This window comes from Amblyraja radiata, chromosome 3, assembly GCF_010909765.2.
Source record: "Amblyraja radiata isolate CabotCenter1 chromosome 3, sAmbRad1.1.pri, whole genome shotgun sequence".
Lineage (NCBI taxonomy): Eukaryota > Metazoa > Chordata > Chondrichthyes > Rajiformes > Rajidae > Amblyraja > Amblyraja radiata.
The window spans coordinates 131,301,122-131,315,132 of NC_045958.1; the positions used below are offsets into that span (position 1 = coordinate 131,301,122).

Consider the following 14,011-nt stretch of genomic DNA (forward strand, 5'->3'; position numbering starts at 1 on the left):
AGATCATAAATGAATATTACTTATTGGTATTTTACCAGGGAGAAGGATGAGGCTGGCGGCCAGAGAGTTAAGGGAGAGGTATGCTGATATTCTGGAGCATGTTGCATCTGGTAGGTGGTGGTTTAGAAATATGAGGGTGCGTTAGGATGGACCGCAGAGCCTGACATGATCTATCCCAAGCTGCTTAGCCATGGGTGAAGCACCCACGACCAGAGGAAATCTAGAGTGAGGGTTAACTGATGGATCTGTGTCTGGACTCCTGAAATTTCCTTCTGCTGTTGATTGGATGTGGTGATGTTTTCCATTTTCAGATTCTACGTGTTCTAGGAGAGAGTGCGATTGCTGTACGAACAAAGGCCATGAAATGTCTGTCGGAGGTAGTTGCAGTGGACCCCAGCATTCTTGCAAGGGTAATGATTTATTTATGCCACCCGTCATTTATGACCTCCTCTTGGTCTCTGTAGAGCTGCTTACACATCAACTTCAGCGCCCAGTTTGCTGTCTGTCAAATCCTTGATACACATTCAAAGCAAATCCCTTATCTCTTACGATGAATCTATGCCCTCTAATTTATTGACCTCGGATATGGTGAAAATATTCCTGCTGTTTAACCTATCTGTACTAATGATTTATATGCCTCAAACATATCCTTATGGTGACGCAGCAGTAGAGTTGCTGCCTTACTGCGCTTGCAGTGCTGGAGACCCGGGTTCCATCCCGACTACGTGCACTGTCTACGGAGTTTGTACGTTCTCCCCGTGACATAGAAACATAGAAAATAGGTGCAGGAGGAGGCCATTCGGCCCTTCGAGCCAGCACCGCCATTCATTGTGATCATGGCTGATCGTCCCCTATCAATAACCTGCCTTCTCCCCATATCCCTTGACTCCACCAGTTCCCCTAGAGCTCTATCTAACTCTCTTAAATCCATCCAGTGATTTGGCCTCCACTGCCCTCTGTGGCAGGGAATTCCATAAAGTCACAACTCTGGGTGTAAAAGTTTTTTCTCACCTCAGTCTTAAATGACCTCTCCTTTATTCTAAGACTGTGGCCCCTGGTTCTGGACTCGCCCAACATTGGGAACAGTTTTCCTGCATCTAGCTTGACCAGTCCTTTTATAATTTTATATGTTTCTATAAGAAACCCCCTCATCCTTCTAAACTCCAGTGAATACAAGCCTAGTCTTTTCAATCTTTCCTCATATGACAGTCCCGCCATGAAAACGCTTCTGAAGCTCCATTTACCATTTAAATATCCGTGAATCATAAATGCGTCTTGAAATAAATTTTACTCAGATGCAAGCTAAGGAATGGTATAAATCTCGGCTGTTAATTTGACAAAATCAGGACATTTTGACAAAATCAGGACATTTTATTATTAGCCAAAAAATGTCCTGATTTTGTCAAATTAACAGCTGAGAATTATACCATTCCTTAGCTTGCATCTGAGTAAAATTTATTTCAAGACGCATTTATGATTCACGGATATTTAAATGGTAAATGGAGCTTCAGAAGCGTTTTCATTTTGCATGTTAAAACCCACCCGAGAACCATGGGTGATTTTGCAATTTTACTGAAGGATTTCTAACTTTTAATACTTTTCATCTAACAAATGAATAAAGATAACAAAGCCAATAATGCCTTACTTTTGATGAAATGCAGCGAGCAAACGCGATAATTCCCGATATTTTGGATCTTTAAATCTCCACGAAAAATGTCCGCTATCAACTTCCGCTTATTTTGCCCCTTCAGCTCCCTCTTGTATTTACCTTAGTTTCTATCTTTTTTTTTAACTGTAAATTTAGGTAGCTGTTCCTCACGGTCACCCCGACTGGCTCAGTAAATTGCAGCTCAAAACCTGGCCGTTTTCGATGTTTTTAACGGGTGTGAAAGTGCGTGTTTTCCCATTCACTAACATGTACCGGAAGTGACGCTTGTCCCCCAGTTAAAATTTTCGTTCACGTGGGTGCGGATCTACGCTCCAGTGACCTTTCGTGAAATCACCCTATACTGAAATCCTCTTGTTATGAAGGCCAACATTCCATTAGCTTTCTTCACTGCCTGCTGTACCTGCGTGGGTTTTCTCTGAGATCTTCGGTTTCCTCCCACACTCCAAAGAAGAACAGGTTTGTAGGTTAATTGGCTTGGTAAATGTAAAATTGTCCCCAGTGTGTGTAGGATAGTGTTGTTGTGCGGGGATCGCTGGTTGGTGCAGACCTGGTGGGCCGAAGGCCCTGTTTCTGCGCTATATCTCTAAACTAAACTAAACCTCTGCTCCAAGGAGAACAGAACCAACTTCTCCAGTCTCTCTTCATATCTAAAACATTCCATCCCAGGCAACATGAAGAATGTCCTCTGCCCCCTCTCCTACAGTGTGGTGACCAGAACTGCACACGGTACTCCATCAGAGTCCTGATTAATGTTTTATAAAGCAGGAACATAACCTGCCTGCTCTTCTATTCAATGCCTAACTACTGAAGCCCAATATCCCATATTTCGTCTTTAACCATCTATGCTCCAAGGATTTTTGGACTTGCATGCCAAGATTCCTCTTTCACCTTGCTCTTCATGGTGCATGTCCTAGTTGGCTCTTGATACTTAGCTGTTGAATCTGAAAGCTGTTGCCTGTTCTCTTTACAGTTGGACATGCAACGAGGAGTCCATGGACGCCTGATGGACAATTCCACTAGTGTGCGTGAAGCAGCTGTGGAGTTACTGGGTCGTTTTGTGCTGAGTCGACCTCAGCTTACGGAGCAGTATTATGACATGTTGATCGAAAGGATACTGGTATGTCCATTTCTTGACTACTCTAGAAGGTACAATCTAATCCAATTAATGATTGGCTGTGTTTTGGCCCATCTCCTTCTAAACCTTCCACGAACCTGTACTTGTCTTTCTGCCTTGAAAATTGTTGATTACTTCCAAGCCTTATTGTGATCTGAATTATAGAAATGACAACAGAGCAGAATATTCAGCTGAGTGGTCATGTTGACCAAGAATGGACGTGGTTAATCACAGGTAGATACAAAATGCTGGAGTAACTCAGCGGGACTGGCAACAACTCTGGAGAGAAGGAATGGGTGAAGTTTCTGGACGAAGCCCTTCTTCAGACTGCTTAATCACACGCAGCTTGAAGCTTCACTTTTTCAGTTACTTGATCATTAAAGTGTCAACACTGTTGACTATGCCAGCATCTATTGTCCCTTAGTGGAAGGAACGAAGGGTATTTGAATGTGGGTTAATTCAGCTGGGAGACTTTGAACGGCAGCCATGCACTTGTGAAACCTTGTATTTGCATTGTAAAACTGACAGTGTTGTATTATGTTTAGCTATGTGGAAGTATTGGTGTGTACTTCCCCAGTTCTTGTTTACAATCTGACCTCATTATTCTTTGTAGACTTGTAGAATTGTACAGTGCAGAACTCTGAATCTGTGAATAAGTACTGCCTCTAGTCCCATGGAGTTTATTAACCTTTGGAAATTATATGAGATTTCACTAATCAGGTTAATGGCCAGAGATTCCAACTTGGGCCTTTTACGAATTCTTGGCTCAATATTGTGGCTGATGCCAAAAGTGAAGTGCTAATACAGCTAATGGGAAAAGGAGATGTGCAGGGCAAGGTTTTTATACAGAGTAGTGGGTGCCTGTAACACACTTCCAGGGGAAACGGTGAAAGCAAATTCTTCTTAGGCCCCCTTCGGTCATGGCTGACCATGGGTGTCTCCCTATATGGAGGACGCCTGGGCGTGACTTTGTTTTGCGTGGGTAGACTGGTGCACAGACAGCCACCCCACGGTCCTTGACAGATCTGGGTCAGGATCCAGTGGCATGGAGTCCAAGACGACCGGAGACCCTTTTCTGCTGCAGCCTTTATCTGCCTTCCCAGCCGTGGTGACGCTCCACTAAGGTCCAGTCAGTCATCATCCTCCGCCTGTTCCACCTTGAGGTTTTGGTTGGATTGCTCTTTGTCAGAGACCTTCCCCTCGACCTTACCGCCATGGGTGGCCCTACCAGGAGCATCGCTCCGGACGGCATCGCTCTCTGGATCTCAGGTCTACGCAAGCTTCTCCACCACGACAAGGTGACAATCCATGGAGAAGAAAAGCAAATATGATAGTAACATTTAAGAGCATTCAGGTACAATGAACAGTCGGAATGGACAGATATAGATGAAATGCAGATATTTGGACAGATCTGTAGATGGGAAAGTTATTGAGGGAGTTGGGCCAAATGCAGGCAAATGGAATTAGTGTTGATGTTGGTCAGCATGGATAAGAGGTCAAGCGGACCCATTTCTGTGCTGTACAATTCTATGATTGGAAATGAAGGTTGCAAGCAGATTCAGGAATGAGTTAAATTTGACAAACACTGGTGAGAATTTGGCAAGACTACAGGGCCAATGCCACGGCAGTGGAACTAATTGTTCTACTCTATCAAAGAGCCATCACAGCTCAGATGGGCCACATTCCGTGCTGAACTGGGACATTTTCCAAAATCTACGTGTTCTGTTAATAGTAAGTGATTCAAAAAAAAAAACTAGATCCACCAGGTTGAAATGTCACAGCTCTTGCCTTGCATTCTTTGAGTTCTCCGCGTTAACAAGTTGTCTTTTACAGGACACTGGTATCAGTGTAAGGAAGAGGGTGATCAAGATTTTGCGTGACATCTGTATTGAACAACCAACATTCTCCAAAGTGACTGAGATGTGTGTGAGAATGATTCGCAGGGTCAATGATGAAGAGGGTATTAAGGTAAAACCACACAAACTAAAGTTGTTCATGGCCTTGAATCAGCTATGAAACCTTTAGCTGGCACCCAGCTCCCCTTTCCACAATGCGCCATGGTCTTTAAAGCTACTTTGGTATGAACATGTCATGGGTTATCAGTGTATAGCAAGCTGCACACCACAAAGGTCATGGAATTGGTGTCTCAAAACTGGTCACATATAATCCAAACTGACGCTAGTGTGGTGGGCTAAGGAAGATGTATAAAGATACTGATCAATATCACGGGGTGTCACTGTAGTTTTGGGTAATGCATGGAGATTGACCTCAATGCACAGAGTAAGAGAGTGTAGAATTTACGGTTAATGTGGGTGGAATTAATGCAAAGGCTGGGAAAGTGGGGAGAATAGGATTAACGCTTGAGCGTGCAGAGTTAAAGTTCATTGGGGAATTGCAGTGAGGAACGTTTAGGTTAATGCAGAGGGTTGGGGTCTGTGGGGAATTTGGAATGAATACCGACCGGGGTGGACAAAGGTGGAGAGTTTGAGACTAATGAGTGTGAAACGTCTCTGGTTAATGCACAAGTTAGGTATACAGAGTGTTTGGAGTCTATGAACAGGGCAAGGAATGTGGAGTTAGGATGGTGGTTGTGGGGATAATGCTTTGGACCACCTTCTAACCATTTTATAGGTAGAAACAATCTAATATGTTAATTACAATATATATTAATGATTTGGATGAAGGGATTAAGAGTAACATTAGCAAATTTGCAGATGACACAAAGCTGGGTAGCAGTGTGAACTGTGAGGAGGATGCTATGAGGATGCAGGGTGACTTTTCACGGTTTTTCAATTAGTTTTCTGCAGTTCGCAGGTCCCTCGTCTGCCCCGGGACTGGTTGTAGCACACAGGTCAGCTTGCCTGCCCTGGGACTGGCTGTAGCGCCCAGGTCGGGTCAGCTCGCCTGCCCCGGGACTGGCTGTAGCGCCCAGGTCAGCTCAGATACAGATTCAGATTCAAACTTTATTGTCATTGTGCAGTGTACAAGTACAGAGACAACGAGATGCAGTTAGTATCTCACCCAGACGTGCGAACACAGAATAATGGAACAGTAAAATATATATATGTACATACAGTAGCAATAGTGCAAATTTTCTGGGGGAAGGAGTGTCCGGGGGGGGGGGGGTGACTGGCAATCACCAAGGTGCAGAGTTAAGTAGTGTAACAGCCGCAGGGAAGAAGCTGTTCCTGAACCTGCTGGTCCAGCAACAGAGAGACCTGTAGCGCCTCCTGGATGGGGGTCCAGTGTGGGAGGTAGGCAGCCTTTGAGGTGTGCCAGGACCAGCCTCTCGAAGCACTTAGTGATGATGGAAGTAATTGCAACTGGGCGGAAGTCGTTGAGGCTTGCCGCAGTGGAGTGTTTTGGCACCGGCACGATGGAGGTGGTTTTAAGGCACGTGGGGACAACAGCTTGGGCAAGTGACAAGTTGAAGATGTCAGTCCAGACGTCTGTCAGCTGCGCAGCACAGGCCCTGAGCACGCGCCCGGGGATGTCGTCAGGACCAGCAGCCTCTCAGTGCCACATACACTCGGCTGCCCCGGGACTGGCTGTAGCGCCTAGGTCGGTGTGCGTACCGAAGTTGACACGTAGGAATAAACTTAACGACTTGGTCCACACGTAAGGTAAACAAGAGAGTGTGTTGCCAAATTGAAGATTGGCTCAGTTTCCTAGTCTTGATGCCCAATTTATGCCCCCAAAAATTTTTTTATTGACTTTAAAAAGTCGAAAAATATATCATAAACGGGTTGTGTTTTTGACACCACGATGTTTTTGATACATTAAATTTGAATATAAGAAAAAATAATTAACTCGTTCAGAAATCACTACTACCATAGGATACCTCGTTGGGGTTTGTGAAAAGCAGTTTAGGTTTGGAGCCTCCGTGGTTTAAATTACGGAGATACCGACCATGATAACGGCCGTTGTGACAATGGACACCAAGCACAACGACCGTTACCGACTCTTTGCTGGGCGGAATGCCAGACTTGTTACTGTATTTTCCCCCTGGTATTGATGGTCTAGATCATTATGAAAACGGAAATGTATGAGGGACAACATAAAGTTTATTTATTAATTAAATATTCATGGCTAAATGTGGCAGAGTTTTTTATGTCACATTTTTGGTGTCCAAATTGGTGGTAAAACGATGAAGATTTGTCTGACATGAAAAATGTTTTTGACTTTCGGTCTTGAAGTTATCTAATTGATATCTACTATTTATAAGGTTTCACATGATGGGTAGATTTTTGTTAAGAACAGTGTACTGATGTAGAAACCTGAATAATAATCTTGTTCCTCAAAATCTCTCCAGTATTGTAAAAATACTCTTAGCCTTTCATTCCCTGCGTATTCATATGCCTATACAAAGGTCTCTTAAATGTCACTATATCTGCCTCCATCACCGCTGCCGGCAATGCATTCCACTCACCCATCATCCTCATTGTAAAATAAAGCTGCCCTGCACATCTCCTTTAAACTTTGCCCCTGTCAACTTAAAGTTCTGCCCTCTACTATTTGTTTTTTTCCATCCTGGTAAAAATGCACAGACTGTCCTACCCTATCTATGTGTCTCTATTCTATCAAGTTTCCCCCCATTCCTGTGCAACCTTTTCCTGTAGCTAATATCCCCTAATCCAAGCATAATTGTGGTAAAATTCCACTGCACCCATTCCAAAGCCTCCACATCCATACAGTAATGGAGTGACCAGATCTGACACAATACCTCAAATGCGGCTTAACCAAAGCCTATAAAGCTGCATCATGACTTCCTGACTTTTATAGTCAAAGCCCTGATCTTTGCCTTCTTTACCATTCTATATACTTGTGTTTTCACTTTCACAAGTTATGGACTTGGGCCCCAAGATCCCTCTGTACAATGATGCTATTGAGGGTCTTGTCATTAATTGTATAGTTTCCCCTTGCATTCAACCCCCCAAAGTGATTCAACCCAATCTGGCATCTCTCTGCCCATTTTTGTAGTTGATCTGTATTCTGTTGTGTTCTTACATAGAAACATATAAAATAGGTGCAGGAGTAGGCCATTCGGCCCTTCGAGCCTGCACCGCCATTTGATATGATCATGGCTGATCATCCAACTCAGTATCCCATCCCTGCCTTCTCTCCATACCCCCTGATCCCTTTAGCCACAAGGGCCACATCTAACTCCCTCTTAAATATAGCCAATGAACTGGCCTCAACTACCTTCTGTGACAGAGAATTCCACAGATTCACCACTCTCTGTGTAAAAAATGATTTCCTCATCTCGGTCCTAAAAGTCTTCCCTCTTATCCTTAAACTGTGACCCCTAGTTCTGGACTTTCCCAACATCGGGAATAATCTTCCTGCATCTAGCCTGTCCAACCCCTTAAGAATTTTGTAAGTTTCTATAAGATCCCCCCTCAATCTTCTGAATTCCAACGTGTACAAGCCGAGTCTATCCAGTCTTTCCTCATATGAAAGTCCTGCCATCCCAGGAATCAGTCTGGTGAACCTTCTCTGTACTCCCTCTATGGCAAGAATGTCTTTCCTCAGATTAGGAGACCAAAACTGTACGCAATACTCCAGGTGTGGTCTCACCAAGACCCTGTACAACTGCAGTAGAACCTCCCTGCTCTTATACTCAAATCCTTTTACTATGAATGCTAACATACTATTTGCTTTCTTCACTGCCTGCTGCACCTGCATTCCTACTTTCAATGACTGGTGTACCATGACACCCAGGTCTCGTTGCATCTCCCCTTTTTCTAATCAGCCACCATTCAGATAATAGTCTACTTTCCTGTTTTTGCCACCAAAGTGGATAACCTCACATTTATCCACATTATACTGCATCTGCCATGCCTTTGCCCACTCACCCAACCTATCCAAGTCACCTTGCAGCCTCCTAGCATCCCCCTCACAGCTAACACTGCCCCCCAGCTTAGTGTCATCCGCAAACTTGGAGATGTTGCATTCAATTCCCTCATCCAAATCATTAATATATATTGTAAATAGCTGGGGTCCCAGCACTGAGCCTTGCGGTACCCCACTAGTCACTGCCTGCCATTGTGAAAAGGACCCGTTTACTCCTACTCTTTGCTTCCTGTCTGCCAGCCAGTTCTCTATCCACATCAATACTGAACCCCCAATACCATGTGCTTTAAGTTTGTATGCTAATCTCTTATCTTTGGTTCTTTGACAACCTTCTCCAGCAGTCATGGTGTCATCTGCAAACTTAGTAACCAAACTGTCTTTGTTTATTTCCAAAGATAGACACAAAAAGCTGGAGTAACTCAGCGGGACAGACAGCATCTCTGGAGAGAAGGAATGGGTGATGTTTCAGGTCGAGACATTTATTCAGACTGGTTAGGGTTAAGGAAAACGAGAGATATAGACGATGATGTGGAGAGATAAAGAACAATGAATGAAAGATATATAAAAAAGTAATGATGATAAAGGAAACAGGCCATTGTTAGCTGCTTGTGGGTGAAACCGAGAAGCTGGTGCGACTTGGGTGGGGGAGAGATAGAGAGAGAGGGAATGCCGGGGCTACCTGAAGTGAGATAAATCAACTTCATACCACTGGGCTTTAAGCTGCCCAAGCAAAATATGAGATGCTGTTCCTCCACTTTTTTTGCTTATCTTTCATTCATTGTTCTTTATCACTCTACATCACGTCTATATCTCTCGTTTTCCTTATTCCTAACCAGCCTGAAGAAGGATCCCGACCCGAAACGTCACCCATTCCTTCTCTCCAGAGATGCTGCCTGTCCCGCTGAGTTACTCCAGCTCTTTGTCCTATCTTTGGTTTGAACCAACATCTGCAGTTCCTTCCTACACTATGTTTATTTCCAAATCACTTTTATACTTGACATATAGCAGAGGTCCCAGCAAAGATCCCCATGGAACTCCATGAGGGCCTGTCTCTATATTCTATGACTCGAAGGTCAAGTGAAATTGTTCCATGTCGAAAAGGGGGGAAAAATGCAGATGATGAAAATTTGAAACAAAAATCCAAAGTGTGGAACATCCCTGGTGGATTGGGCAGCATCTGTGGAGAGAAAAGCAGTAATGATGTTTCACGTTGATGATCTTTACATTCCATTCATTTTGCTTCTCATCATTCTGGGGTCTTTCGCCTTCCTGACTCAGCTAGTTTGTTCAGTAGTGGTCATAGAATCTTACAGCATGGAAACAGGCCCTTCTGCCCAACATTCCCACACCGGCCAACGTTTTCCCATCTACACTGGTCCCACCTGCCTGCGTTTGGCCCATATCCCTCTAAACATGTCCTATCCATGTACCTGTCTAAATGTTTCTTAAACGTTACAATAATCCCTGCCTCAACTACACTCTGCAGCAACTTGTTCCATATACCCACCTCTCTTTGTGTGAAAAAGTTACCCCTCAGGTTCCTTATTAATCTTTCTCCCCTCAGCTTAAGCCTATGTCCCCTGGTTCTTGATTCCCTTACTCTGGGCATGAGAATCTGTGCGTCTGCCCGATCTATTCCTCTCATGATTGTATACGCCTCTCATGATTGTGGTGTTGTCACTCTTGATGAAGGATGTTGAAGATCCAGTTCCAGAGTACATCTGAGTGCCTGCTACTCTGTGCAGTTTCTGTTTTGTTCAGTATGAAGGAGTATTGCTGATTCATTAGCTGGGGCAGGATGTGAAGAGCATTATGTTGGCATGGACCACTGTGCCAAAGGGCCTGTTTCCATGCTCTACGATGAAGTGGGATCAGTTGGTTTTATTCTCCCTATATATCTTTACACGTGAGTGATTGCAGAACGTAGATTTACTGTTGATGACTCCTGAGGCTGCTGCTTCGCAGCTGAACACCTCTCACTTGACCAGTATTTATTATGGGTCTGGTCTTCCAGCAGCATGGAAGTGTGATGTAGGACCCATGATGTTGTGGATGCATCATGTTGTTGCCTACTGGTCCATGGGACAACTCTCCCAATTTCTTCTTCTTGGGCACATTTGGTGCAGCAGATGACTTGCTTCCACTTTAGGTCTGTGGTGGCGAATCCACGTGCCAGCGGTGGGGCAGGTGATTGGTGTGAGGCAGGCCGCTATTTCTATTGAGGTTCTGGGTGGTCCTGATATAACAACTTCAGTTTCTCGTGCTCCTCCTTCATTCTGGGCCTTTCGTGTGCCTGGGATACTCATGATTTCAAAGACACAGAGTGTATCCTTGAATGTCTACTGTCTTCCAAGTAAGCTATTGCCATGAACAAGCTCAGTGTAAACATCCTGCTTACTTCAATGTTTACACATACAGAGAGCAATGAGACTGCACTAACAGTAAACTTTTCCTCCTGTCCACCTTCACTTTTACATTCTTGCACCCCGACACACAGTTACCACCATTGCTCTCATTTTGTGTGTGTGCACATTTTGCAAATAACTTTGTTTTGAAATTCATGCCAGTCTATTTTTACATCAACTGCACCATTTAAATCATCCTTTGCAACCACACCAAATAAGTTCATTTGATTTAATCTGGCAGTTTTCAACTTTGTGCTGATTGCTTATATTAACCCAATCTTCTCTAAGTGTTCATATCAGTGATCAAGTACACTTTCCATTGATGATATTACAGTAAATGGCCTACTCTTTATATTTAACAATTGCAGTCCTCTAGTTCTCCCCAATTCCATTTAATCCAGTGCAGTGAATAAAAGGTGTGAGAGATGCTGATCTAATTCTGTTGCTATTGTGAACAATTTTAAGTGGATGGAGATGTAACTTGGGTTTGTTCTTCTGCAGAAATTAGTAAACGAAACATTCCAGAAACTCTGGTTCACTCCCACGCCTTCTCATGATGCTGAAGGAATGACTCGGAAAATATTAAATGTAACAGATGTGGTGAGTAATTGCCTGACTTCTCTCCTTGTGTGAAGTCATTTGTGTTTAGTTGCAAATATGATTGGTCACTGCAAGTCAGTTGAATGAGTTGCCCCAGAGAAGTCAGGGTGGTGAACAGGCTGAGCGTTCATCACCTCCAGCAATGAGTTACAGGAGGCAGCCATTCTGTCCACCTGTGGAAGACCAATGTAGCGTGTCCGACCTGCCCTACGCTCTTTCCATCTCACTGCAATTTTCAGCAATCAGTTATTGTATCAGGACTGATATTTATCAAACGTCACATAAGCAGCTCAGCATGTTATCTTTTATAAATCAGTGTATCCGTGCAGAAGACGCATACACTTCCTGCTTGGGATATGAGGAGCACATACCAAGCCAAACCAGCGATTGGAATGAAGTACTGTCAAAATAATTTCAGGCAGCATTCAGCCCTCACTTTGAACTATTATCTAAATGGTGGCCGACTAGGAAAAGGGGAGATGCAGCGAGACCTGGGTGTCATGGTACACCAGTCATTGAAAGTGGGCATGCAGGTGCAGCAGGCAGTGAAGAAAGCGAATGGTATGTTAGCTTTCATAGCAAAAGGATTTGAGTATAGGAGCAGGGAGGTTCTACTGCAGTTGTACAGGGTCTTGGTGAGACCACACCTGGAGTATTGCGTACAGTTTTGGTCTCCAAATCTGAGGAAGGACATTATTGCCATAGAGGGAGTGCAGAGAAGGTTCACCAGACTGATTCCTGGGATGTCAGGACTGTCTTATGAAGAAAGACTGGATAGACTTGGTTTATACTCTCTAGAATTTAGGAGATTGAGAGGGGATCTTATAGAAACTTACAAAATTCTTAAGGGGTTGGACAGGCTAGATGCAGGAAGATTGCTCCCGATGTTGGGGAAGTCCAGGACAAGGGGTCACAGCTTAAGGATAAGGGGGAAATCCTTTAAAACCGAGATGAGAAGAACTTTTTTCACACAGAGTGGTGAGTCTCTGGAACTCACTGCCACAGAGGGTAGTTGAGGCCAGTTCATTGGCTATATTTAAGAGGGAGTTAGATGTGGCCCTTGTGGCTAAAGGGATCAGGAGGTATGGAGAGAAGGCAGGTACGGGATACTGAGTTGGATGATCAGCCATGATCATATTGAATGGCGGTGCAGGCTCGAAGGGCCGAATGGCCTACTCCTGCACCTAATTTCTATGTTTCTATGAAGCTATGTTCTCTAGTTTTAGATTTCCTCACCCTGGGGGGAAAACGACTGACAACCTTTCCTATCTATCCCCTGCATCATTTTATAAATATTGATAAAGTTACTCCTCAGCCTCCCATGTTCCTGTGAGAGGAGACCCTGCCTACCCAATCAAATCTCATTTCATGCCCTCTCTTTGCCCATGATGTCTGTGCCCACCAGAATGGCAATTTAAACTAATCTGATCTGCCTGCACATGGTCTATACGCCCCTATTCCCTGCCTGTTCATGTGCCAATCCAATGCCACTTGAACATTGTGATAGTATCTGCCTATACTACATCTCTGTGAACACATGTTCACTCTGTGAACATTTCACATTCTAGGAACATATTACTCCTGTGTAACCAAAATGCTTACCTTGCAAATCTCCTTTAAATTTTCCCTCTCACTTTAAATCTAAGTATATAACTATTATTTAAAAATTCTACCCTGAGGAAAAAGGTTCTGGCTGTCTACCCTATCTATGCCTTTCATCATTTTATGTACTTTTATCATGTCACCCCTCAGTCTCTGACTCCAGAGAAAGATTCCAAGTTCGAATCTGAAGAAGGCCTCGAGCCGAAATGTCACCCATTCCTTCAATCCAGAGATGCTGCCTGTCCCACTAAGTTACTCTAACATTTTATGCCTATCCATGTTTATCTTATCTCACCTTATAGCTCATACCTAATCAAGGTAACATCTCGATTAAACCTCTTCTGCACTCTCTCTAAAGCCTCCACATGTTCCCCCAAAATATATATATATATATATTTCTGTATTTTATATTTAACTCTTACTTGCGGCAGTTTAACACGCCTATAAAAACAGATGACGTAAATTTTAAAATTCAATAAATTAATAACCACTGAGGTCCCAGTTTTGTGGAGGATTTGTGGAACGCCACTGGTCACCTTGTCATCGAGTGGCCTCTAAATATGGTTGTCTTTTTATTGTTGCAATATATGTTTAGTTTAGTTACCATATTTCCCAGCAATGAAGACGCACCTGCGTCGAAGATGCACCCCCAATTTAAGTTGCTAAATTTTGAAAAAAGGGATGGCGGGACTGGATCAAGGGTTTGGTTTAGTCCAGGGGTCGGCAACATCGCCTGCGTGCCCTGGGACTGGCTGCAGTTCCCAGATC

At 43.8% G+C, this 14,011-nt stretch overlaps 1 protein-coding gene across 6 annotated transcripts in view; it reads left to right on the forward strand.

Annotated features, from left to right (window-relative positions):
• Positions 1–11,689, forward strand: part of nipbl (NIPBL cohesin loading factor) — a 278,213-nt gene extending 266,524 nt beyond the window's left edge. For all 6 annotated transcript variants that reach the window (XM_033018770.1, XM_033018771.1, XM_033018772.1 and 3 more), the window contains 4 exons: positions 312–410; positions 2,640–2,786; positions 4,617–4,751; positions 11,543–11,689. In XM_033018770.1, coding sequence (XP_032874661.1) covers positions 312–410; positions 2,640–2,786; positions 4,617–4,751; positions 11,543–11,674 — 513 coding nt within the window. In that variant the 3' untranslated portion in view covers positions 11,675–11,689. The remainder of the gene's footprint in view (positions 1–311; positions 411–2,639; positions 2,787–4,616; positions 4,752–11,542) is intronic.
• The last annotated feature ends 2,322 nt before the right edge of the window (positions 11,690–14,011 follow it).